Consider the following 27,502-nt stretch of genomic DNA (forward strand, 5'->3'; position numbering starts at 1 on the left):
TTAGAATGCACATATCATCGGAGTAATTTCAGTGTTGTGTTGATGATGCTTTGTGCTCTATGGACTGGGGCATTATTAGCCAGGAAGAGACCACTCCCATCACGGCAGAATTGGTTCATGACAGAGTAACCCCCCCCCCCCCGAAATATTAGCATTAATCATTCACCATAAAATAATAAAAACATGCCAGCCAAATTACTTTGGGCCATATAAGAGCGACTGGATAACAAAATTGAATGTCTTTCCCAAAGACTTTTTGTCAATCAATATAGAGTTTTGTTTTGTGTAAATGTATTCCTATAACAATAGGAATAGAATGTAAATGTGATTATAAGAAATTATTCTGTGCCACATTTTAACTTGGTTTTGAAACGACTATTACGTCACTTCCGGATGAAGTCGGGCAGTAGTAAAAAAAAAAAAAAAAAAAAAGGAGAAAAAAAAATCTGGTAGCCATGAATTTCAGCTAGCTTGCCACCGACCACTGCTGAGTACACTTGTGTAAAACCATCCATGTCAAGACACAAGAAGGGTTTTCGGAGTCTTTTGCTGCTTCTGTGTACATATAGCGGCGCACCATCCTGCCATCCAGTCTACTGTGAATCGGTAAGTAGGTCGCTTTCGGGCTACCGTGCTAGCCACCTCGCAGCCGCCGCTAGCAGGTTGCCTTGCTAGCAATTGTGATGATGATTTGGCTGGTATCTGGAATTTACCCACAATGGCAGATATCCAGTAACGGCGGTAAAGGGTCGTTTATCTGGGCCTGCAGTTTCGGCCTTGGCGTTGCAACATTGTAATCCAAATATCTACCCACATCAGTGACTAACGCCGGAGCTTAATAACGTTCTTATACATGTAGCATTAGCATCTCCGTAGCTCTGTGTCTGTTGAGGGACGGTGGTAAATATCATCCCAGTCCACACCTGTTTAACGCATCCTCATTCCTTTGTTAGGTTTAGGCAGCCGAACTCCATAAATAACACTAAATTCGTGGATTTTGTCTTCTTGTGGACATGCATACTGCAGCACCTGTAAAATATCAGTAACTGTTGACCTTTTTATCCACAAATCCGAGTTGCCATATCGCTTAAGCATTCTCTTTGCCTCATAGCTGGGATGTCAGGACACCACTTACCCTTTTACCCAGTATCTAATTGTGTCTGGTCTACATTTCATATTTTTACAAAACGGCAAACATAGCTCAGCAGCTTAACAATGTGTAGGAGGAGCTTCTTTAAGCTGTAGGTGGACATGCTGTTGTGACTATAATTTACAATGCCATGTTGAATGATCTTATCTTTGTTTCATTAGGATCCAACGACACTAGAAGACCTTGGCACCTTAGTGTGCCAGTTGATCTCAAGACCAAAGGATTTCTGAATCCAGGTAAGTCCATAGCAGTTTATCTGTGCGGTATTTTTAACTAATTAACTGATTGATACATTTTGGATCAGCCTCTGTCCATCTTTGGTTTAGAACCAGTAGACATACATTGGGAATGTTTTATTGCATTCTGAGTAATAGAATGAGTTGTTGTAAATTTGAATAAATCAACCTATTTTCCAAATGTCTTTTGTCTACTTCACTTCCTAAACCCTCTCACATACATAGCAAAACAGACGCAGCATATTTTTTTTTTCTCCCTTTGGCGGATTACAGCTCAGTATCTGAGTTTGTGTGTTTTACTCTCCAGTTTTTGACAGAGTGCTCTTCCCTTTTCTTCCCCTCTTGTTACAAAACTGATCAATCTCTAATTTGCCCTCTGATCAGCTGTAAATGTCGTCCAATAGCAATCAATGGCCGATTATCTGGAGCAGTCTATCCTAGCTTTATCCCACTGCTTGTCTTTGCTTAAGCCTAAATGAAAAAGTAATTGATGTAGTCAATATAATCATCAAGAGGTAATGTGAACCAAAAAAACTAGAGGTAAAAGAATTTACTTCCAGTGTATGTTCTGTCTCTCTGTGATCGAATTATTCTCTCTCATGTCTAGATTTGTACCAGAAGATGAACGGTCTGTCTGTGCGAGAGCTATGTTGCCTCTTCTGCTGCCCCCCTTGTCCCAGCCGCATTGCAGCCAAACTGGCTTTCCTCCCTCCAGAGCCCACCTATGCTTTGCTCCCTGACCCAGATCAAAGCTCAGGTGCTACAGCTGTGTCTGCGGCCAACAGCGGGGCTGCTCCGTCTTCTCTTGGAGCCCCGGGACTGCGCTCACGGCTGGGTGCTGGTGCTGGTAGTGATAGAGGAGGAGGAGGTGGTGGCGGTGGTGGAGGAGGGGGAGGTGGTGGAGGAGGAGGTGGCGGAGGAGGAGGAGTCGGCGGTGGTGGTGGGGCCACCGGCAGTGGCACCGGCAGTGGTACTAGTGGGAGTGAAGGCAGGTGGAAGCTGCATCTCACTGAGCGAGCAGAGTTCCAGTATTCACAGAGAGAGCTGGATGTGACGGATGTATTCCTGACGAGGTCCAGCCGAGGGAACAGAGTTGGATGCATGTATATACGCTGTGCCCCTAACGCCAGGTGAGACATGCGTCACCCCATGTGAACATGTTCGGATACACTCATTATAACCATGTTTGTTTGTCATTACAGATATGTTGTCCACAGTCACACAGTTGGGTCCTTTAGCATTGAGCTCTCTGGTATCTAAGTTAACTCTTCTGCTTTTCCCTTCCTCCTGTGTCGCTCAGGTTCACGGTGTTGTTTTCCCACGGTAATGCAGTCGACTTGGGTCAGATGAGCAGCTTCTACATCGGTTTAGGCACACGCATCAACTGCAACATCTTCTCCTACGATTACTCAGGCTACGGTGTCAGCACTGGCAAGCCATCTGAGAAGAACCTTTATGCTGACATTGATGCTGCCTGGCACGCTTTGCGCTCCCGGTAAGCAGTATGACATTAACAGCCAAATGCTCACGGAAGTGCAGTTTGTTAACAGTCACTCACATTTTTTGCCAGTGATGTTGTACGTTTTGGGGAAATGTTTTTTTGGGGGCCGGCTCACTTTTGTGGAGAACGTTTCCTCTTCTGACCACAATACCATTTTCTGACCATTAGCCAGTTGAGGCACAGCGTAATAGTGTCTCTTAATCAAAACAGTCTGTATTGTTTTTGTATTTTATTCAGAAGTTTTTTTCTTCTTCTTTTGTTTGTCTTTCAGCTATGGCATCAGCCCTGAGAACATTATCCTGTATGGACAGAGCATCGGCACGGTGCCTACGGTAGACTTAGCATCACGGTTCGAATGTGCTGCTGTGGTCCTCCACTCTCCTCTCACCTCTGGCATGAGAGTGGCCTTCCCTGACACTAAGAAAACGTACTGCTTCGATGCCTTCCCGAAGTAAGTTCTTTCCCTGAGACACAAAAAAAAAGACCACTGCAGTTAGTTTAGTTTAGTCGGTCACAGAGATACTGCATACAGCACTGTGCTGTCCTTTTTAAATGTGAATACAAGCGAATGCAACGATTGATTGAAAACCAGATTAAAAACAACACATCAAGTGTTGATTTATTTATATTCCAAAAATTGTCTGCTCATCTTGACGTCAGCAAAAAAATTTGTACAGCAGCATATAGGGCTGGGGACGTTGGGTATTTGCAGCTGATTAGGTTACTTGGTAACAGGTCAGAGACGGGAATCTTTCAGAAGCAAAATCGACGAGAGGTTTCAGTTTGGATGTTTTGGGGATTTCATCACTAATGGTACATTGATGTAGCAGCTGAAATGTCAAGCAAAAAAAGGCAAACACCGGTGTCCTCAGTTCCCGAGTGCTTATTGAGAATTCTTAGAAGATGTGATGCAACAGAGTGGCAAATATGTGTCTGTCCCTGCTGTTTTTATTACATTTTGCTCAGCTTTTTGGAAACAGGGTTTGTGACATTAGTGAAAGGAATCCAACCGTGTTTGAAATTCTCAGACCCTTCCCATTGAAGGATTAGCTTCTCTGTTGTCTATCGGCATGTTTGATGTTTGGACAACTTTGATCACAAATGATTGTTGTAGGAGCATAATTGTGCAACATAGAAGCAATATAAAACCTCATTAGCTCTTGTTTCTTAGGACATTTGGTGCTTGTATAAACGGATCAGCTGTAACACTGTTGGCCACTGAATGAAAAATATTTATTGTTACAGTGGCAGCCGGCAATGAGCGGGTAATATTAGGCACAAAAGCGAACATTCTTTATTGAAATCGATGTCTTGGAAGCGGAAAAAAATGCACAGACGTAAGGATTTTAGCATCTTTGACAGGGGCCAAATTGTGATGGCTAAACACTGGGGTCATAGCATCTCCACAGCTGCAGCTCTTGTGGGATATTCTCAGTCTGCAGTTGTCAGGGTAACCAAAAGTGGTCTGAGGAAGGAAAACTGTTGAACTGGCATCAGGGTCATGGCTAGCTAAGGGCTTATTGATGCGTGTTGGGAGCAAAGGCTGGCCTGTGAGGTCCGATAGAAGTTGACTTTAAAAAAATAAAAAAGAAAAGAAAAAAAGCACACAGTGAATGGTAGTTTGTTGCATACAGAGCTGTGTAGCTGCCAACTGATCAGGCTGCCACAAAGCTAAGGAAGAGGGTGGCCTCTTCTGATCAATCATGTTTCCATTGACATCATGCCGATGGTCAGGTCTGTGTGCATCGCTTACATGGGGAAGACGTGGCACCAAGATACACTCTGAAAAGAAGGCTTGCTGTCAGGGTGGGATGCTTTAATGTTTTAAAGGATCTGCCACTGATGTATTGGTGCCAGAAATCACAGCATACATTTGGAGGGAGTCAAAGCCTCAATAAGTCAGGGCTGTAGGGGACCTACTCAATGATAAGCAGATGGTCATGATGTTGTGGCTGATTGGTGTGATTTGATAAGGTTGAACAATAAGACAATAAGGTTGTGTTCTCTCAGAGGATTCTACTACCAGTGGCAGAGAAAATCTGGCATTGGTAGTAGAATCAGTTCTGGCTGAATGTACAGAAATGTGATTTGCCCAGTGCTTGCTGTCGAAATGACGCACCATATTTCTCGGTTAAATATCCAAAGCTGACCAAATTTTCTGTTCTACAGAAGAAACTACAAACCTTCTGCATGCACTGTTTGAATTGTGACATGAAAATGAGCGTACCTCGACACACAATGACTGAAATGCAGATTAGTTGTTAATGTTTTGGTCACAATGGAAAGATGAAATCAATCCTGACTCTTCTGAAATCCTCTTCCAGCATCGAGAAGGTGTCAAAGATCCCATCTCCCGTGCTCATCATTCATGGTACAGAGGACGAGGTGATCGACTTCTCTCACGGCCTCGCCCTGTTTGAGCGCTGTCCCAAGGCCGTGGAGCCCCTCTGGGTGGAGGGAGCTGGTCACAACGACATTGAGCTTTACAGTCAGTACTTGGAGAGGCTAAGGCGCTTCATCAATCAGGACCTGGCTGCACAGCATGCCTGAGAAACAAACGGCCTCTGTGTTTGTATGTATGACACTCTGTGTGCATGTGTGTGTGTGTGTGTGTGTGTTTGTAAGTGTGCAAAAGAGGGTGTTGGCATGTTTGCAAAGAATGTGTGTGAAATCTACCTGGGGAAAAAAAAAAAAAAAGGATGTGAGATTTTTGGTCACATCTGTGTGTCTTTGAAGCAGCACACTTACAGGTTAAACACAACCGGCCTGTGTTCTGTTCCCTGTTTTTAATGTGAGAACATTTTCTAACTTGTCATTCGCTACATCCATCTGTAACGGTGGCGGGGGAAACACTAAAGACCAGAACTGAAACTACTTCAACAAATGCAGTATTTAACCTGAAGAAAGGGCATGACTCGCAGCTGTACTGTGTTGACTTGATTGAACTGGGGAGTAAAAAAAAAAAACTGTTTGTTTAGTCTGAAAAGGCACACAGATGTTTGATGCGGGACACGCTGGTGAATGCATGTGCCATGATTGGAGTGTGGTGTGTGTATTCGTATCTCCGTGGACCTGTGACACCTGGATAATGTGTGAACGTGTGGGTGAGTGCCGATGGAAATGAAGGACCTTCTGATGACTTTGGACAGCCGCAAGTGGAGGAGGCTAATGGAGACTTATCAATATTGATGTTTTTATTTGATTTTTTTTTTTTGCTTGTATGTATGAAGAATACCTCCTCAGCTTGACCCGTTCTCTTTCCATGGGACAAACTCTGGTCAAGCATGTGCGCCTCTCCATCCTCTCCTTGTTTACCTTTTAATGGACAACCATCTGACTGCCAGGGCATTTCCCAAGTTGTTCAGCTAACACTAACCTAGTCTTTCAGTGTGGTTTTGGGGTCCATCTGCGGCCCTTTTTGTGTCAGTTCCAGTGGAAATGCAAGGACTAGTCTGGAATATTCTCATAACTTGCATGGCTGTCAGGTGTCTCATACTTTCCCTTATTTCTTTTACCCTGAGAGGTTGTAGAATGGTCAGCTTCCATGTTATAGCCTTTAAGGCTCCACAGAATTGCAGCAACATTATAAAGGGAATGAATAAGATTTACCACTCTTTTCTCCTGGTGTTGCATATATAGCTATAGAAGGTCTACTCTGTCATTTTCATGCATCATTAGATTTTTTTGGCTCTAAACAGAACGTTTCAGACCTTCAATATACTAATGGATGGCATTAAAGGTTTGACAGTGCAGAAGAATAATACGGATTTAAAGAAAGATTTGACATCTTTTTTTTTTGTGAATTTACCACTTTCAACCAGGCAAGACATTTGGCTGGAAATGACAAGTTTCTGGGGTTTTTTTCCGTTTGAAAGGGTTTCAGTCTTTTCATCCAGCCATTAGCAAGTAAGGGAAGAGGCACATTTTCAAAATGTCGAGCTACGCTTCTGTGCTGGAAGTGCGGCTGTGGAGCTTGTTGTGAATAATTCTGTTCTCGCGAACGGAACCTTTTGGAGCTTGATGCTGTAGTTAGATTTGGAGACTTTGAAGGAATAAGGAGACAAAGTAGCTGCGTGGCTCTTATGAAGTTTATGTCCACTTCCTTCAGAAATGTGATGGATCATGGGAATTATACTGAATAGCTTCTAATCTTGTCTCGTTCTAGTAGCACTCGTCACCATGGTGAGCCAGTCTCCTGCTCACAGCACCCTCAGCACATTCTTCTTCTTCTTTTTTTTTTTTGTTTTGTTGAGTTTTTGTCTTGATGTAATGAATCCTGATGTGTTTGTCTTAGTGTGGGGCCATGGATTGCTTCAGAACAGTACTTGCCAATCCTATGATTAACAATGTGATTTGGATCAGGTGCCAGGATTGGACATCTTGCTTACTGGTTCTGATTTAACCACTGTGGCCCTAAACGTACAGGAGCTCTTTTATGGGTGGCAGCACGCTTCAATGTCTGACACAAGCCATATTTGAGCCTCTCACTGTTTGTGTGGTGCAGGTTCCACCACACACACCTTTGCACATCGTCACACACATGCAAACACAGCATACATATGCACACACTCATATTTACACATTTATATATATGAGTATATATATATCAGATCAAGCATGACAAAAGCAGGTCTTAAGTTCAGCACTATTGTATAAAGCATCCAAAGTGTAATAAGGGTATAAACTGTAAGTCTTTGTGTCTTTTTCATTATATTGACTGTGTTCTACAGGCCAGCATCAAGGATACAAGTTTCCTGTGTGGATAAGTACTAACAGGTCCCGTGTGTAGACCTGATGTACTTGAAGAAGGTGGTTGCTGCACAGGAGACCCATCAGTTTCAGTGGTAATAGCTGCATTTTGTCAAAGGGAACATTTATTAACCTGCACTGATCTGATTACTCCATTTTTGGGAGTGCAAGTGGGTCTCGGTAAGCAGCGTAAAAAGGGTCCTAAATGCCACTTTCTTCCTGTCATCGTCTTGGAACAGGGAATATTTCCATTGTCATCCTGTGCTTTGCGTCTGATATCTGAATCGTGGAAAGCCGTTACCCTCTTAAACGAGGGATCTGAGCCATCAGAAAAAGTCACAGGTAGCCCTGCAGCTGTTCCTGGACAGGTTGGGTTATCAGGGAAAACCTCTGGATCCACTTTGCAGTTGTGGGGTTAAAAAAAAAACAAAAAAACAACCACAGGGTGGAAAGTGAAACCGGCTGTTCTATCGATGCACCACTAAGGTTGAAGTATATCGTATCCTCTGGCCTTGAATGTTTATCGGGCGGGTGGGCGGGCGGGGGTGTGAGCAGTAAAAACTGTATGCATGTCTGTTGTGTTTTGCAGAGCAAATGATGGGACGGAACATTATCTATTGTGTAGTCTATGTGAGGGTAAAGCTGAACTCATGGCATTGGAGCAGTGAAGCGCTTAAGATAAAAAGAAAAAGGAAAAAAAAAGAACGGACATTTATTTGAATTTTTTATTGCCGATACTAACTGATGTATTGTTGAGTTTTGTGCTAGAAATTTGAGTGGGGCAGTTGTGGGCGGGTGGGTAGTCTAAACATTACTAGTGGACTGTTTATATGGTTACTGTACTTAACCTATTCTATTCTTTGTATTATGATTTGTAATTTTCTGTTGCTTTTTTTGAACTGAGAATACGATGTAATGAATTAAATCATGGGACTGAATCTTGACCTTTTTATGGACGACAAAATAATAAAAATCACTTATGTACAAAATGTGAAAATGATGAGTTGGATTTTAAAACGCTTGTTTGAACAAGAAGCCACAGCCATCTGTGTGACGTGATACAAAACCATGTTGATGCACAGTTCTTATGAACCCTGAGGGATTTATGACTTATTGTTTCTAAAGTAACAGACTGTAATTCTGTCCCTTTTAAACATGACATGTTATATTTTAATCAACACAGCTTTAAGATGTACACCACACACACACACACACACTTTCAGCACTTCAAACTGTCCTTAGTTCGATCATGAAAAATAATTTAAAAGTCATGGAAAACATTTGGAAAAATGTAAAAGAAGCCTGGAATTATTTAATTTTTTTTGCAATATTTACATGTGGGGGAAAAAAAAAGGATCAGGAAGTAAACCTCTGCATGCTGAACAGTTTCAGCCTCTCAACCTTTCCTGAATCTGCTGGGAGTGACTGCCCTCTGCTGGCTGATTTTTGAGAGAACGTTTGACTGAAGCTCAAACACTGAGCTCCTATGTGAGCCGCTGAGTTCTTGAGAAAACATTTCGAGCTAAGAAGTGACAAATTGCACCATTTATATTCTAGCTGAGCTCATTCTCAGTGCGTTTTCACAGATTGTGTTATTCTGAGAAAATGACGGCCAAAACTCCGGCGACTTCGGCTTGCTGAGCTCAGCTGTTTACGGGCCAGGGAATAAACATGGCTTCAGCAGGCTGCCTCCATATGGCTTTTTGCAGGAGAGCCCGCCTTCAGTTTTTGATCCGTCAGCAGAGAATCAGTGTGCCCCTAACTGAGAATATTGTCCTGATGACTCTGCCAGCACAATCAGCCACATTCAGCCGTGTAATTCACCACATGTGGCCTGGTTCAGACGTCCCTGAAGCATCTTCATGCTTCACGCAGAACGCTGAGCAAACCAAAAAAACAAACCAAAAAATGACATTACTGAAAATTCATCTTGACAAACTTTCCATGGAAATATAAAATCGTCGGCCTCGGTGTTACAGTACTTCTGTCACAGCTCGCCACCAGTTTCCTGGTTGAAAGAGAAGGAGGATGGAAAACAGCCATTAAGAAAGGAGCTTTCAGATGAATAAAACACCCCGTAATAAAAGAGCTTGCAGAACCACCTTTAGCGTCAATAACTTCAGGTTATGGTTTCCTTATGACATCATCAAATTATAATTTATATATATATATATATTTTTTTTTTTTACAGAGAATTAGCGCTCTCCTGCAACCCTTCAAATTAAACCACACTCGTTCAGCCTTTCTCCAATTGTACGGCCATGACAATTTATTATTTATTACATTAATATTATTAATTCCAATTTCTATTTGGGGAAAAAAAACAACAAAAACTTCTCATCGTTCTCATTTCAGTATAAGTAAGGAAACTAAGCGTAGAGAGACGAATTAACTGACATTTGAAACAATTAGGATGCAGAGCACAAAGAAAATAAAAAAATACATGCAACTTCCTAGTGGCTGTGGCTTATCTTTTAGAACATGATCGCTTATCGCAGTTAGAAACCAGTAGAACTACTTAACTCCTGCCTAATCTGGTCTACAGGTAATGGTTTTAAAACTGGTTCAGACCATCACAGCTTATTGTGTCACATTCCTCAGCACACTTTCCCCTTCCTCGACAGCTTGAATTTTTCTTTCATATATACGTGTGTGTGTGTGTGTGTGTGTCAACTCACTCTAGTTTGAAGACCACTCAGTCAGCGCTCCCAAAGAGTTCAGCTGCTCCTCCAGAGCTGTGATTTTCAGCCCGATGTAACCTGACGCCAAAACTAGCAACAACACTCTGCAAACACACAAGATAGTGCCCCTGAACGCATGCCTCAGATGTTTTCTGTCGACACTTTTACACAAAGGGAAAGTGAAAGCTGAACACGCACACCAAGATGAGTACATATTGTACAGTTCTGACAATAAGATATCAATGAATTCTATCTGCACGGAGCCTGCATGATAACAAGCATATTACCACCATCTCACTGAAGCTGCCATGTGAAAGGAGTGGACTACAAATATTTATCGAATCTACAATGCAACAAAAAAAAAAAAAAATCTAGAGAATGTAAATGTTCACGGGAAGCAGCAATACTCACAGTGTCATGAAGATGTAAAAAATAATGCCGAGATTCCCAATTTCTGTGAACAACGAAAGCTGCATGGCTCTCTCGGTGGCCTTCCCCGTCCGCGGCACATCTAGCAAAGACGGCATCATTGATATCATCATGATAAGCGTTGTCACTTAATGGGAAGGCTTTTCTCTGCGGTTTACACACCTTTGTGTTGGTCTTCTGTGGAGCTGCTCCGACGAGCGCAGCGATGTCCGCTGGGAACTGGAAAGGCCCGAATGTGTCGTTTATTATATGCAACGGAACCGTTCAGAACTCTTCAGCGTGGTAATAAAAGTCTCAGCATTACACCTTTACCTTCACTGGACATCTGACGAAGGTTTTCATGATAGCTGCCGCTCAAATCGGGATCTACGTTGTCCTCCAAACTGGAATAACTGGAGAGCTGTAGACCGGGACATGGAGGTTGGGAATTGTCCGACATTGTACCGTTATGCTGTTTAATTCCCCGAAGGCTCCTGAGCTGCACACTTACCAAGTCATGCTCAGCTTCATTCTCCGCTGCGGAGAGGTGGGGGCTGCTGTTTACACTGCCTTCCTGTAACATAAAAGACAATAATAATAACTGTGTGACGCGATGCCTTTATGGGTTTGTGTACTGTGTGTAGGGAGGGGGAAACACCTGCAATACCTGCGTAGGTGAACAGAAGCTTTGGAGGAGTTTGTAACACGTCTCACGGTTCCTCAAAGACACAAATGAATACTGAGAAGAAAAAAAACAGACAGGGTTTAAATTTAAATGTCAAATACGGGCATGAGAAGCCGTCAGATTCACCGCAGGAATCTGAATCCCAACTTCTCCTCTTCTCTTTGTATCGATTGGTAGAAAATCAAATGCAGACATTAGAAGTCAGGTGAAAAATTAACTTCCTCTTCTTAAGAACGATTGTATGAAAACTTGCTAAACTGGTCAATGTTTCATCCAGACATTTACAGCCGACAGCCAGCTTGCAGCGGCAGCAACCAAACAAGTCAAATTCCCAAAATAGAGCAAAAAAACAATGCAGCACAACACATACAGGGTGGCCACGGGAATATCATTTTGGTTTATTGAAAAGTGCCTCGTCATGCCACATGCCTTCTCTGTCCATTTCATTTTGTTCTCATGATCATCACACTGATATCAGGTCAAGGGCAATTTCCACAATTCCAGCCTTGCAAGTATGAATGCTCGGCTTAGGCAATAAAGTTTTCTTTATTAACAAATTTGGTTGTTAATAATTGTTGGCTTCCAATTGCTTATAGTCGCACAGTTACAGTATAGTTATTTGTAATACAAAGAGGAATATGTATGTGTTTGGAAGCTTAGCTCTCTCAGGTGTCTTTACACCCTTATGACGTACTGCATGACCTACACTGTTCTGCAAAGAATTACAAGCACTATGGGCATTTATAAAGGTGTGTGTGTCGTCTGACCTTCTCTCCTCTGGACGTTTGAATGGACAACATAGACAGAGCCGAGTTATGTTTCTTGACCCCCTTCATGCTGGAAGCAGGAATCACCACCTGTAATGTGGAAAAGCGATCATCTTAATTCTTGTTGCTTTTACAGCTTCATATTACAGTGTCCACTGGCTGCAAAATTCTCCAGTTGACCTGAAACTAACTAATAACAAAAAGGGTGAAGAAACTACATGTTGTTGTGTTCTCTACAAAGGGTCCGGCAATAGTTTGCCTGTATGTAGTCAGCTCTTGATTTTATGGGAAAACGCCTGAGTACTGTTGATGAAAGCGAATCCCTAGGATACCTGAGGCTAATTTTGACTAGTCCTTCATTTCTTTTGGGGTTATGAGAACTCAAAGAAAATTAAAAACATAGAATTTGAATTGGCCCTGAAATGGGATTTTGAATCTTTGGCACAGCTGTTGTGACATGTCAATTACCTTGGTGTCTTTGAGCAGCACGGATGAGTAGAAACACACGTGGTTTTCGGAAATAAAGAGCTTTCCATGATACAGCACCTCCTTCTGCAAGGCACAGGTGAAAGCTGCAGCAGAGATGTACAAACACACAGTTATATAAAGAAGAAAACAAAGGCCTCACAGTGTCCCCTGGACACCCGAGGCATGTCTGCTGAATCACTGACCACTTGGTAAACAAAAGGATGCCAAAGACCTCGGGGACAATGCGAATAAAAAGGACAGGATGTAAAATCATTTCCATAATCAATATCAGCAAATGAGTAAGAGACTCTGGAGCTCAGGCAGCTCACCGTGTGTCATGCTCTCCTCCTCAGGAATCTCTTCAAACAGTTTATGGAAGGTTTTATTGTGCTTCAGGAAGCTCTGTGGGGAAAAAAATAAATAAACGGGGACGTGTTAATTAAAGCTTTGTATGGAATATACATATGTGATATATATGCACTCACAGGCAGCAGAAAGAGAAAGAAAAAAAAAAAGTTATGATCATAGACAGTATCAACACATCATCTTCTATCACAGCAAACTTAAGGGCAAGTAGTTTCATATTTATGTGTTAAGCAATTACCATTGGCATAATCATTTTGTTTTTGGAGTGCTGTTTTTAGATACTGGAAGAACATTAGTCCAAGGTTCCCTCTGATTAAAACTGTTTGAGAGCGCCTCAGGCGAAATATCCAGTGTTGGATCATCTTTTATGTTGCTGCATAGCAGCAGAAAGTTGCTAATTTCCTCTTAGTGCGACATGCTGCAGGAGGGGTGAGGAGGAACCAAAACTGGCTTACTCTATGTCACCTTGGCCTAAAAACACAACGCTTATTCAATTAGACGGTGACCGATTGGCAAATAATCTACCGAGCAAGGTTCGCAGATGGTATACTGGTTATCAGGCTTTACCTCTTCACCTGCAGCGTCTCCACTTTAACAAGGATTTATACTTAAAAAAAACCCAAAACACTAATGCTAAGGGGGCAGGTGACACTCAAATGTAAATGAATCCATAAACAAAAACACATCTTTTCAAAAGGAACTTAAGTCAAGTATTTGAACAGAGAATTTGTTCAGTTGGATTTGAAAACTGCCATCAAGGCGTCTTTACAGGCCAGTCTTTGTCTGGTTAAAAACTGTTAATCGAGAGAGCAAACTGTGAATGTTCAAACATTCCCAAAAACATCTGGCAGTGCGCGTCGCGTTCTGTTTGAGCCCTTTTTGATGCCCCAGCAGAGAGGCAAAGCCTCGGGAACTGAATCTTCAAACAAAGCACATTATCTAGCTCCATGTCAATAATATCAGTCTGTCCGACCCACCCTCTATAAAAGTGTGACAAATAATTCCCCCACAGCTTTTTTTTTTCCTCCTGTAGAAGTCAACATTTCATGAAGAAAAATAAAAGAAACCACTTGCTGTGGAAGCCTCTTGTTTAAGTTGACAATGAATGAAAATACACCAGTAGAGCTTAAGCCAGACAGATTTAAAATAACTATAAATTCACAAAGAGCTATATAAGAACATATAAGAATGAGAATTCTTTGCAGGTTATTCACATTGTTACTGTAAAATGGTAACTTATGGGGACTTGTAATAATGTGCCAACATGCGCAGGGATCAGGAAGGAGATGCATGATGTTAAAGCAGACTTACTTGACTGGTGATGAGCCCATCTGATCTCTCAAGACTCTCTTCTGCTATGGTGTGTTCCCTGAGGTCACAGAAGGTTCAAGGACACTATATCAGCACCAATACAAGGAAGGTCACAGGGTGCTGTCTCAGCACAAGTTCAAAAACTTTAAACCATCCTCTTATCAGTCTTCCCCTCAGCTCTGTGTGATGATATGTTGATGATGATGGCAGAGGAAACAGTACCTGAGGGACATTTTGCTACTGAGGCTGTGATTCAGCTGCTGGGCCTCCACTTCATCAGCGTCTATACTCTGGCTCCGCACAGATTTCTTACTGCTAAACCGCATGCTGCCTCTTCTCATGGTAAGAAGTCCAGTTCCCTCCAGAGAGCTGATCAAAAAGAGCCAAAATAAATGTCAGAACCAACGATCGGGTTTTTACATGACTCGCACCGCTAAGGTCAACATAGAACATCAAGATTATATAAAATTCAAAAGCACATCGGTAAACTTGTTGGCTGTCAGAGCTCACGGGCAGCAGGGATCAAACCAACTCCTGCCATAAACATCTCATTATCCTTCACCTTTGTTGTTTATGTAAGGTGAGATATTTACCATGGAGAAGTGAAAGTAGTTCAGTCACACATTCAAATTGTAAAAGCATCAACAAGAAGATGTGTTCAGCTTCAGAGCACAGCTGGCTGAACAGTTCACAGGCACGAGAGGTGTCGTTGGGGTGTGTGAATCCAATCCAACATCCCTGCAAGTCTCAATAGTTCCTGAATGTGAAAATCAAAACCCTTAAGAAACCCCCTGTGAATTGCTCTCAGGCCGATTGGAAGCCTATTAGACCCGCGGCTCGTCTGCAGTCTCTGGGCAACAAGCAGGGATCTCTGGAGGATGGTTTCACCATCGGCCACCAACACTTACCAAACTTTCAACACACAACTTTTAAACGTTTAAAAAAGGAGCGTAGGTGAGCAAGTGACAAAAGTGAAAAAAAAGCACTATACTCACGAACTGTCCAGTGAAAATCTTCTGTTTTTCATACTCATCGTGAAAAGTGAACTCTTCCTCCTCTCACACAGGCGATCAGTCACTCACATCCAGTCACACACACACAGTGCAAGACGACTAATCCATAACTTGATCTCTTTGGCTTAAAGGCACCAACTCTTGCGTGATTCTTCAGGCTTTCTTTCCTGGAAACCGTTCTCAATGAGAGAGAAACAGGTGAGACCCAAGGACAAAGACAGCCCACTTTGAGAGTCGGCTTTAGTGTTGCCAGCCAATCAGCTGCGAGAGCCGGGACTCTTTAATCAAACTCAACCAATCAATGACGGCAGGTGGGCGCCCGTTCCGCATAGTTTATGATCTTGGTAACTGCTGCTATGGGCGGCGTCTGCCTACAGTTTGACAGAGGTGCACCTGAAAAAACGACAAGAAGTACACAGCGACGGCGGTCATGTGTTTGAGAGATGGCAGTCACAATGTGTTCTGCCTTGTAACCGGTTCCGCCTGCATAGATACACATCGGGCAGACAGAATGATTGAAAGCCCGCAGCACAGAGGCATATTACGACATTTTTTTTCTAGATAAAGGTTTTTTCTGTAACTGACACGACATGCAGTGAAGTGGCGCGTTTCAACCTCACATGACTCCGACTTGTTACTTAACTTTGTAGAGTTGGTTTTGGTTGTTGAAGGACACATTAGAAAATGTGTCTGTTGATGTAAACTGATAACTTTAACAAGAAATAAAAATAAAATAAAAAATCTGGTCTTTTTCTGACTCAGAGTGAATAACACGTCTAAACAGAATGAATAAATAAAATGACAATAATCCATAAGGGACTACGGAACAGAAAGGCACCATTGCTGATATCTTTACTCTTTTCCTTATTTCATGTCGAATGCAACTGTCTGCTGTAAGTAAGGTCTTTCAGAAACCCCCCAAATCAAAGACATTAAGATGATAAGGATGGCAGTAGCTCAGGGGGTGGAGTGATTATTTAATCCCCAATCCACCCAGATTCAACAGTCATTGGGCAAGATGCTAAACCTTTCATTGTCCGTGAATGTGTTCCCTGCTTGTTGTTCCTTGGGATAAAACTGTAGGGCAAATGAACATGATGCAATGATTTGCAAGAAGAAAAAAACAAAAACAATATTTGTTTGAATGCAGTCCAGATTTTAAGCGCAATTTTGTTTAATGAGAAGAATGGAGGAGGATTGTGTAGCAACATACTGAGGCTCTCGGGCAGCACTGTATTAAAGTCAGGCATAAGTCTGTGGAAGAAATCCCTGCATTGGTCGCGTGGGTTTTAAGAAGTACCACTGTAAGGGAACACGGTTCATCACTGTATTTATAAATAAGAGTTAATGATAAGTGATTTGCATTAACTTTTCAATTAGCATTTTCTACAGTGTCTGTGTAAAGCGAGGAACGGTGCTAATAAATCTCATAATTCCTCTGCTTTAATTGAATAAAACCAAATAATGAAAAGCAATGATTAAATTATTAAAATTGTGTAGAAGTGTACCCACTGCATTCATATACACTGTATGTTGTTTTGTGTGTCATGCTTGTGACTTGTGTCTCTGTATGTTGTTTGAACTGTCACTATGTGAGGTTGAAGGACAAAAATAGCAGCTTGTGAAATGGAAACTAAAGCTTATACTGGCCAGGTGAAAGAGGCCGACTTCATAATGCATCCTCCTTTAACTTCAGTATCGTTCAGTTAAAGTTACAGGGCCTGTCTCAACACATCTCAGAGAGTAAATAGAGCCAGTTGAAGTCATTAAGGTGTTCAAATAACCATCAACAACCTGTCTTTTGATGGACAGAACAGTGCATTCCTTCTCTTTACATCTCCATGCTGGTGACATCCGCAGCCAGAGTCTTTATGTTATGGGCTATACGTCAACTTGTTCCATTCTTGTCATTGACATGACTCAGCAGGAAATTTCTTCAAATTTGACACAAACATACGGATTTGGTGGTCAAAGATCACTGTGCTCCTGCAAAACACATTTTTGCCTTTGACTCAAGACTTCATTAAATATGACAGCAGTTTCCCCACATTTTTCAATGGACCAAAAGGAAATGAGAACATTTCATGTTAAAAAGTCAAAGGCAAACCTCATTGTGACATCAGCCTGTACAGCCAAAATCATTTCCTGTCCGTTGCTGTCTACCAGAACTCAACTTACACACAACCACAAGGCAGACGTTCTAGTCTTTCTTGTCTCTAGAAAATGTAATTGACAAATGAGCTGCCGATTCTCAGGCAGATTTCGAGGAAGCAGTTGTTTCAAAGTTTAACTTTCAGTCCAGACTGATAAGGAACACTGAGTGTCAAAGAGTTCCTCTTCACTAGCAACAACACTATATGTCAGACAGAGAAAGAATAAGGATGTTGTTGCTGAATGTGAACTTTAACATGTTCTCTCCATTGGTTATGTTATATCAAAAAGTGACGCATGAGTAAAAACCCTGAGGTCAGATGATTTACTGACCTCAGGGCTTTTACTCATGCGTCTGACTATTGGAGTTACAGTTGATTACGTGTTCTCAGGCATGGGTGTGACATATGCAAGGCTGAAGAAACATACTTTCACAGATGAAATGGGCAACATTCCTGGTGTCTACTGTACTGTGCCAGTCACGCCTCTGAAGAGCAAGACTTTTCTCTAAACCATTTGCAGTTGCTCTGCAGGGTTTCTGAACGTCTCTCAAACATTTTCTTTGGTCATTGATTGCTTTTTCACTCAATTTCAGTTGAGTTTCTGTACCTGACAATTTTCAAAGGAATATGTGAGTATGTTTTTTTTTTGTTTGTTTGTTAAGCCTCCTAACACTGACCTATGAAATTATTCTGGCATACAAACAACCCCTTGGCTCAAAAAATAAACCAGTGTTGTGTCTGTACATTACAGACAATGAAGCAAAGAACCAATCCTAAATTGTACTTGTTACTGGCAGCTTGTTTCAAAGACACATAACTGGTTCCCATTTATTTTGTTGCATCTACAAAAAATGCCAAAGATAACACAGTTAAACAGGCATAACATAGCTTTTCTGCACCAACAAGGAGAAAAATCAATTGAGAGCAATTAGCTAACTGCTTGGCATATCTTGTCATTGTGTGCAGCTTGTCTTAAAAATGTGGAGAAATGTACCCAACAGCCTTGTGTGAAAAATTGACAGGTGAACAGTATCTGGAGGTTATGTAATCTGGAAATAGGAAAAACCCAGGAAAAACATGAGATACATCTGGACCTTCAGTTGATCGATCTACTGCTCACTGAGGCCTCATCAGACACAGTCTCCAAGGAAGATTTGCTGTCAAGAAACCATTGTTAAGAAGGGGAAACAGGGACAAAAGGCGAAAGGGCCAAATGACACAAGAACTGTACTGAAAATCAGTGGCAACAGGCCTCCTCCCAAGAGCCTGGACCTCAACATTGCTGAAGCAGCGTGGGATCAGATTAACGGTGAAAATGGAACAAAAGGCAGCCAACATCCAAAGAAGAGCTTTGGGATGTCCTTCAAGAAGCCTGGAAAACTATTCCTGAAGACTACTTAAAGAAATTAGAAAGAAACAAACAGTGAATTGTTTTTGACCTGTAGCCGATACCTATTCCCATTTATGTACGCATATGTTTCAATAAATTGCTGTGTCTGCTTCTTATTTTTCTGGCAATATATAAAACAAATTAGGTGGCACAAGACTTTTGCGAAACAGTGTACATCTGTTTTTTTTTTAAATATAGGGATACAGTAACTGTCCGAAAAATGTCAGAAGAAATGTCAAAATGAAAATGTACTGTTCCCATCATTAGCTGTTTTAAAAATTGTAGCATGGTTCATGTTCACTAAATGATTCTGTATAAATGTATGTTGATTGTTTAATCAAAGTGTGCCACATGGCTTAACAGGGGAGTTTAGTTTTTTAACATTTACATAGAGACATGGCAGCTATACCCCACTATTTCTGTACTTTGACAGGCTAATCACATGCTAGCTTCCAAAAGAGGTAACAGTGTTAGTCTATCTAATTGTTAAATGTCAAACTAGCATATTTTTACTATCCCAACACAAGTTAGCGAGTCATGACAGTGTTTCTCCATTCTTATTATTCGTTTCCTTCTGACATAGACACAGTTGCTACTTCATGACGGGCTAAGAAAAAAGAAAAGCACTTAAAGCACCCTGTTCTTTTTCTTTAGTGGCACTGAATGCACTCTCACTGAGAACAATTTAAACTAAATTTTAATTGCAACAAAAGAAGATAAAACCTGAATGAAACACTTTCTATTTGTTGATTTTTTTTTTATGTAGTGACAGGTGCACAGTTTAGTTTCAGGTGCCTTTGGCGCCATCTACTGGACTCATAGTGAATAACATAGAAGGACAAAAAGCCACAGGAATCAAGCAGCTCGGTGTGTTGTATATCCAATCATTCTGCTTTTAATACAAAGTCAAGATACAATATCTACATCTATGATTTGAAAGGAAAGAACAAGTACATAAGTGAGGGGGATGGCATCATCAGAGCTGGCCCTCAACACATTTCATACAATGTTTCATGTGTGCCTTTTTATATTTCTCGACACTATTATCATTAGAAATCGAAGGAATAACATATTTCATATATGTCAAACATCGTCAAGACTTGTGGACCACACGTAGAGTTCATATCAGAATAATTTCAGGTTTAAACAATATTTTTTGAGGGTGTGTAAAGTGTGTAGCTAGGCAATTCTTACCCATTCTCTGTCAAAAATACACTTGCTACCATGTGCTTTAAAGCAAACTAAACATCAACAGCTTGTCAGAAGGTCTTCACTGATAAGCCTGCTCTATTCATCTAACTTTTTTGATGCCCTTAGACCTGTCACCCAGGGGTGAAACACACCTCTGCAGCTGTGATCCCACCGCTGCTGTAACTGTATAGGCTGAATGGGGGGAGAGCATCAAGAGAGCATCACTGTAAACTTAATCTAGTTCTGCCTCTAATTTACATCTCTAGCTAACTAATCAGACATCAGTAATCAGTATCAAATAGCACCCTACACAGAGGGCATACTTTATCATAACAAAGCAAATAAAAAGCACCAAAACTGACCATTGAAAATAAAAAAACAAACAGTGACAATATCATACTGCAACATTGGCTGGCCAAAGAAACAAGTTACAACATCTTATTGGTTATAATTGTTAGAAATCCAAAATGAATAAAAACAAACATAAAAAATAACAAAATAGAATAATATCTTTAAAAATCATATGAAATAAATATGTCAAAGTGAACGGTAACAATAAGGCTTTTTTGCGACAATAAGTACTACATCACATCCAATCCCACATTATATCTTGTGCTCAGACGTATGTAACTGTACTGTATAGGACTCCAATGATAACTGTATGTACAAAATTGGTGAATTTGCCCAAGACTGCTGATACACTGGGCCATCGCTGTGCTCTTTCGTCTCCATATTAGGCCAATTCTGATTATATGTCAAATTAAGAAAAATATACACCGATGTCAGAGTCTTGTGCAGTTGTACGGAAATTAGACAGAGGGTAATACATTGATTGGTAAAGTTGGAAACTTCTGTACAGTGGAATTTGAGGAACAGAGAAAATTCTAAAGGGAATCTATCGAGGTGGGAAACGAGAGAGGACTGTTGACAGCAAACGAGTTACCGTTTGCTCTGAATATTTTCAGAATTTCTTTCCTTATCTTTCATTGACAGTAGCTTTAACTAGTAAAAATATATGAAGGATTTAACTGCAAAGTGGTGCCATTCAAGTAGGGAAGCTTCAGAGGCGGAAGATGACCACGAGACAACTTTCATCCTCAAATGAGGATAATGTACAACAATAAAAATTTAGCACAAAATGCATGAGCATTAAGCAGCATGTTAAAAGACAAGAAAACCATCAGCATAAGGCAAATAAATACATTAAAAACACAGAAAAATCTACAGAGATGGGCTGAGAGCAAGAGAGAAATAAAGTGGCTGGAGCGGAGTTTTTTTCCTAGCATCTCTTCCAATAGGTCACAGCTGAAATGACACAATGGGACTGACATCAAGAGGAGCTGAGCTGGAGGATGAACTAGGACTACAGTAGATAGCAAGCAACTTTGTTCAATGAGGAAAGCAACGGACTACAAATCTCAGCCCAGTTAAGGATACAAGGGACTCTAATTGCAGTTCTGAGGCCAGCTATTATTCAGTGAGGATGTGATCAGGGGGTGAGAGCTGATGCTTGACCAATTTTTTCAGAACCGTATGACTTTATGTTTTGCTGGATGACAAAAGGAGGTATCTCTCCTTATAGGCCACAGTTCTTATTCGCGCTGCATGGTTTCTCTTGGCACTGTGCATCGGGTAAAGGAGCATCCACATGCTTCTCCAAAAGTCCTCAGGGTGGTGGAGTCCATACTGGAGGCTTCCGCTGATGCATGAATTAGACATCTGCTTCAGACTGTGGTCAGAACTACCTGTGGTGGCAGTAGACGCCTTTGAAATCGACTCACAGAAACATAGAAATGTTCACTTTGTAACTCCTTTAGAACATCTAACCAATAGATACAAAGTTGAGGATAAAAAGCCCATTTAGGGTGCAGCAAATATCCAGGCTCTTTGCGTTTTTTTATTTTTTTCCTAAATCTTTTTATATTTTTTTATACATAGAGTATCATAATTCCTCCTCAGAAGCCATTTGTATTTCACTGGTTCATACTGGAGATAGCTTACCACAACACACATGTATTATACGTCCTTCACACCGGAAAACTGAGGTAAGTAAATGGATTACACATGGATAGTCTCCACACCCACCAGGGAGACTCCTGATGAGCGTGGATGCTGTTAGAGATTTCTTGCTGCTGTTTTTGTTGCTTGTTGGTGTAGAATTTGTCTTTATATCTTGCTTCCAGAGAAGGTTCAAAGTTCACATTGTCTCACACCGCTTGTCGCTCCTGTCACTTGTTGGATTGTTTTGTGGGCCTCGAAGCAGAAAAATGGATGGATGGTTGTCTCTTTTCTTACGTTGCATAGTGGTCAAAGCTACCCAGGTACTCGAGAGCAGCCTGGTAGCAGAACTGGTATTCATCCTGGGTGAGAGACGAAAAGGCAAAGTAAGGAATCCCACTTGTCATGAACAGGCATTTTCTTACAGCAGATATTATGGGAAGGTTTACTTTACTACCACTGAGACTTCGGGGATGGGGCTGTGGGTTATATTTGAAAAGACAAATGTGTATAACAAGCAAATACGGAAATATGGAGATTTTCCTTGAAATAATTAAATTGATTTGATTTATGAATAATAACAGAATAAATAATGACAGAAAAACAGAACTATAGCCTCAAGCAAAACCAACACTGTGAAGCTCCAGTGACGTTATTGTGTCTGCTCAGTGAGTGTGTTTACCTCAGTCTGCACCATGGCTGGTCTCTGTGTCCGCAGCATTTTGACAGTTTGGAAGATGTCCACTGCCCCTTCATAACGCATCCTCTCCAAGACAATACTCAGAGTGATAAAGACACCAGTCCGCCCCACACCAGCACTGCAGCCATGAAGGAAAACATTTCAGCATAGTTGAAGTAGTACTTGTTTTGTTTTTTTTTCACGAGCTGCCTGAGATGAAAGCAACTGATCACCTGCAGTGAACGGTGATTGGTCCATCTTGGCCGAACTGCTCCTTGGTTTTGTGCACTTGGCCGATGAAGTCGATGAAGCCCTCCCCAGATTTGGGCACGCCTTGCTCTGGCCAGTCGGTGAACTGGAACTGACGCACTGTTCGTGACTGGCCATCCTGAAGGAGTGAGGAGTTGGTAGAAAGAAGGCCATGTAAATATATCTGGAAAAGCTGCGCGCTAAGTTGATTTGGAAGTCTGTCGAATGTCTTTTTCAACAAAAAAATGCTTCTATTGAAAATATGTGGTTACCGTTTATGTGAGGTGATTATTTTACAATGACTATTTACAGAGCTTCTTCCTGCTGTATTGACTGAGAAGAGAGCCTCTGCCAGGCAATATCCTTTTTTGCCTTCTAATGATTACTGTTATCTGACCCTGGATCAGAGGCTGTGGTTAACTTAAAGCTGTAACGTCAGTACGTCTGCTACTGTCAGCCACTCAGTGGGCAATTACATCTTTTCTCTTCTGCTCAGCCTTTCTGACTCCCCTTTAATGGCGATCAATAGAGCATCTGTCGATGTGGCGTCACTGCAGGACAGGGCTTAACTGGAGTTATCTATGTCTGGCACATGTGTGCACGGGTGCATGTGTACACCAGTCTCTCACGCACGCTAACGCACACTCACACATGCACTATCAAGGTAATTTGGAGACACCACGGTTGAATTAGCAGCCCGCAGCAACTTGTCAATAGTGCAGAACTGTCGTGTTGCACGTATTCACATACAAAATACTCACAAACCAACACACACCACAGGTCGATAAGACATGCTTTGCGTCACTGCCCTCTAATGAAGGAACAGAGCCAAAAAGTCAAGGATTGGCATGCTCCACAGTCTGCATGCAACATACAAAAGGACAAGAAGTGCTTAAAAACAAAGTGGCGTAAACCCACCCTGGCATCTGTAACTTTGAACTCTCTGAGGATGTACTGAGGCATGTTATACTCCGCCATTGGGTCAACCACAAAGTATTGATACCTGGCAGAGCGCTCTGCGGGCCAATACTGGTGACACTTCTCCTAACAGGGCGGGAGACAAAGAAAAAAGCCAATAAATCTGTGAAAATTGCGAGGAAGTTGGAAATGTTACAAGATCAGTTATTTGTAGAGTGCACATGTAAACATATATTGGCTATACCCGTCCCATTTCTCTCAGTTTCGTCAGCATGACCACTATGGTGGAGTTGTGTTCCCACAGCATTCTCCAGAAGTCCTCTGTAGTCTCAGCCAGTGGACCTTGGGTGGCAATGTAGCCTCTTTGTTGCCTACACACACAAACACACACGCTCGTTATGTATCCACTTCCTTCTTTTATTGTCCTTGTTTCTTCATCTGCCAAGCATCGCACTGAAAATGAGGTCAGGTTTCAGGCGATGACAAAGAACAGTCAAAACGCGTGCGCACAACCTCTCTGAATGGCTGAATCATCAGAACGTCTTCGGTGTCCATCCAGTTTACAGAGACTGAGACGAGTGCCGCGCAGTGAGACATATAGTGGGAACGTGTACACAGTAATGACAAGTCTGACAGGGCATGACAGATGAGAGCGCTGTGCTGAAAAGCTCTCCAATCCATTCACTTATCAAAACACCATAAGAGGACAGGAGGGTCAGGTCAGATTAGTGTTTGCACATGAAAAACATACCTGTATCCGTCTACGTAACTGGCATTGACGTAGTCGGAGCCCTCCAGGCCTCTGATTGGCTGCAGGCATACGCGAGTGGTTTCATAGGGCATAATGTTCACCAATCGGTTCTTGAATTTGTTGCAGGGGAGGTTGGCGGTGACGAATCGGGACGTGTGGGCTTTGGTGTTAGCCAGACGCTGGAATGACAAGACAGAAAAAAAGACAATGAATGATAATAATAAGTCATATTTGACCATGTGTTACTACTTTAGAAACATAACCATTTAGCAAATAAAAAGTGACCAGTGTGAAAACCAGTGTGGAAGCTTATTTCGGATAAACTGCCTCGTCAGTAAATGTGCAATACTTTGATGGTATTTAGTACCCACTGAAATGAAAGAAAGAGGGTAGTAAAGAGGAGGAAATATCATAATAAAACTTTCTTTCGAACTATTCTCAAAAATTTTTTTTAATATCGTCTAATCAGTGAGATTTTTGACACCAGTCAGTTTCCAGAGCACAATGTTACACCGTTAAATCATTTTCTTTTATGTCACCAATGTTCCAAAACCCAAATATAATCCGTTCACACTAAAAAAACAGAAACATGTCATGAACTAATTTTCTGTTCCCAATTATCAGCTCAAAATGAAAAGAGTTATTTTCAGAGATTTCCTCTAAATATGTGCTAACGCACAAGTATTTCGAGAGCAAAACCCGAATGCTGGACGAAGCCAGGTTCAAACTTTGTGTTCCATTCTTGTTCACATAGAGGGGATTTTAAACTTTTTTTATAACCATTTGAATGAAAAATTACAGGTTTGCTCCCGTTTTCAGGAAAGAATAGTTTTAAATCAGGGACTGAAATAAATGAAAAAAAAGGTAATTTGAATGTATTTCTTTGAATAGATTATTTGAATTTTCAAAATGAATGATTTTTTGAAGGAGTTGAATGTGACACGAACAAACCTCTTTGTGAAAACCTTCAGAGTACAGAATACATGCGCTACTGCACTGGAAATGTCTGGTTTAGTGCATTGACTGGATATAAAGATTTAAGCACATTCATATACTTTAGGGTTGGAAGTATTCAGAAAAATCTCATTGACCATTGATCACTTACAGTACGACAGTTATCTTTTCAAGTTTCTATGGAAACTTCAATATGCATTGACTTGCATGAATGCCCATTGAACAAAATGCATTAAAATACAAACTTCTAGGCTTACAAAGGACAGCCAAACAGCCCAAAATTTAAAAATGTAGGGAAAAACTGTGTTTTTGCCTGAGGAGGCTCACCTTAGCTGACCAGTTGTTTTCAGGTCCAGTAATCTTTTTCTTTTTGCCACAGGCAGTGTAAACTCATTTTTTAGAGGCAAAGATCAACTCTACTTTAACTGCACAATGCATTTACTGACAAATATTTTTTAAACACAGCCGGATAAAGTTTCTTGGCCCGCTTTCCCACCTTAAACTCAAGCTCCATGCCAATGACATGCTCTCCAGGCTCCACCTTGGACAGCTTCTGCATATAGGAGTACAGACTCCGGGCGGCCACCTCTGTGTTTCCGCAGGCCACGGCCTCCAGCAGGGCCTCGTGGATGAAGCTGTATTGGTCTTCCGTTTGTACCATGTAGTTCCTCTGCGAGCGCATCAAGGTCACATGACCGTAGATGTCCACAGTGCGCTCATGTCGAATGCGCTCCAGCATGGCATCAATGACGATAAAACAACCAGTGCGACCGACACCAGCACTGATAGAGAGGGAGAAATACTTGCTTTTGACATTTGATTAAAAAGGTATAGTTCCAAAACTTTCCAACTGTCACTTTGAATTCATACACTCAGGCTTGTTTATCCATCAAAGAGCCAAAGAGTAAATGAGTGTCAAATTCTCTTACATGGCACAACCAGGCTGGCAAATGTAATCTGTTTACAGTTGGGGAGTGTCATCAATCTTAAAATCTAACTCTTTGAGAGAAAGATAAACTTGAGTTTGTACATACCTGCAGTGAGCAATGATGGGTCCGGCATCAGGAGGGTTGCAGGCTTTCACCCTGCGGAGGAAGTTAAGGAAGGGGGTTGGGTACTCTGGCACGCCATGATCGGGCCAGGCTGTGAACTGGAACTGACGCACCTCCCTCCTCTCACTGCTTCCACTCTGACATGAGACACAGTTGGGAAATTGACTTTACTTTCTCAAGTCATATCTGTGTGAACGCTTGCATGAGTGAGCCAGCATTGTTATATCGCAGAGAAGACGATTTCCTATGCAGTTTTTAAATAGATGTATGCAATGACACAGCAAGAAATGAAAATGAAATCCTGTTCACTGCATATATCCCAACAACACCACCATTTTTACTGAAAATGTCATTTAAAAAAATTAAACAGTTTAATACATCTCCTAACTTAATTTTTTATGAACCATCAACATAAATACAGAGCAGCAGTCCTGCACTGAAGCTACATTTGGCCTAGTTTCTGTGTCTCTAAGTAGGCCACAGAGACAAGTCAGCCTGACGCTCCTAGATTAGCCCTGTGCTTGAAGAAACTGCTCTGCTTCCAGCAGTGATCACATCTCAGTGCCTGACACAGGGAGGCTGGCCTGGTTTGAACACTCCACGACTGCCAGACTAATCTATTACCCTTCGTGTGTCCACATACGCCACTCGCTCAGCGATGGCAGGAATTCATGATTGTGTCAGTTGCACCTGGCTTCAAACTGTTAGCTCAAGGGATCAAAGGAGTTTTCAGTGGCAATAACCCTTATAGAGGTAAGGGCAGAGCAGTGAGTCGAGGGTGGATAGAGTTGGAGCAGGGGGCTTAAGGAGAGCAAAGAGCAAAATAATTCAC

At 41.6% G+C, this 27,502-nt stretch overlaps 3 protein-coding genes across 10 annotated transcripts in view; 1 reads left to right on the forward strand and 2 right to left on the reverse strand.

Moving 5' to 3' along the window:
* The first annotated feature begins 417 nt into the window (after positions 1–417).
* On the forward strand, positions 418–5,566 carry LOC140269312 (alpha/beta hydrolase domain-containing protein 17A-like). The gene is made up of 6 exons (XM_072364352.1): positions 418–606; positions 1,312–1,386; positions 1,994–2,516; positions 2,687–2,881; positions 3,159–3,338; positions 5,212–5,566. Exons 3-6 carry the CDS (start codon positions 2,008–2,010, stop codon positions 5,435–5,437), a joined length of 1,110 nt encoding a protein of 369 aa, XP_072220453.1. The 5' UTR covers positions 418–606; positions 1,312–1,386; positions 1,994–2,007; the 3' UTR covers positions 5,438–5,566.
* A 3,378-nt stretch (positions 5,567–8,944) lies between these two features.
* LOC140269313 (GRAM domain-containing protein 2B-like) lies at positions 8,945–15,528 on the reverse strand. Of its 2 annotated transcripts, XM_072364354.1 has the most exons (13): positions 15,318–15,524; positions 14,545–14,691; positions 14,323–14,380; positions 12,975–13,047; positions 12,646–12,749; positions 12,178–12,267; positions 11,393–11,464; positions 11,237–11,299; positions 11,059–11,146; positions 10,909–10,965; positions 10,729–10,828; positions 10,315–10,421; positions 8,945–9,501 (listed from the first exon to the last, which is right to left on the reverse strand). In XM_072364354.1, the coding sequence occupies exons 1-12, from the start codon at positions 15,353–15,355 to the stop codon at positions 10,316–10,318; spliced, it is 996 nt and encodes a 331-aa protein (XP_072220455.1). In that variant the 5' UTR covers positions 15,356–15,524; the 3' UTR covers positions 8,945–9,501; position 10,315. The 2 variants fall into 2 exon arrangements, with proteins under 2 accessions (XP_072220455.1, XP_072220454.1); XM_072364353.1 differs by lacking the exon at positions 8,945–9,501 and adding an exon at positions 9,542–9,644 and having other exon boundaries at positions 11,059–11,299; positions 15,318–15,528.
* Positions 15,529–19,742: 4,214 nt separating this feature from the next.
* The window catches only part of LOC140269443 (receptor-type tyrosine-protein phosphatase S-like), a 67,123-nt gene continuing 59,363 nt past the window's right edge, over positions 19,743–27,502 (reverse strand). For all 7 annotated transcript variants that reach the window (XM_072364537.1, XM_072364535.1, XM_072364536.1 and 4 more), the window contains 8 exons: positions 26,653–26,807; positions 26,115–26,400; positions 24,665–24,843; positions 24,158–24,284; positions 23,914–24,039; positions 22,980–23,134; positions 22,750–22,885; positions 19,743–22,429 (listed from right to left, as the gene is read on the reverse strand). In XM_072364537.1, the coding sequence (XP_072220638.1) occupies positions 22,361–22,429; positions 22,750–22,885; positions 22,980–23,134; positions 23,914–24,039; positions 24,158–24,284; positions 24,665–24,843; positions 26,115–26,400; positions 26,653–26,807 (1,233 nt within the window). In that variant the 3' untranslated portion in view covers positions 19,743–22,360. The remainder of the gene's footprint in view (positions 22,430–22,749; positions 22,886–22,979; positions 23,135–23,913; positions 24,040–24,157; positions 24,285–24,664; positions 24,844–26,114; positions 26,401–26,652; positions 26,808–27,502) is intronic.

Source organism: Leuresthes tenuis, unplaced genomic scaffold, assembly GCF_036924035.1.
Source record: "Leuresthes tenuis unplaced genomic scaffold, fLeuTen1.0.hap1 SCAF_14, whole genome shotgun sequence".
Lineage (NCBI taxonomy): Eukaryota > Metazoa > Chordata > Actinopteri > Atheriniformes > Atherinopsidae > Leuresthes > Leuresthes tenuis.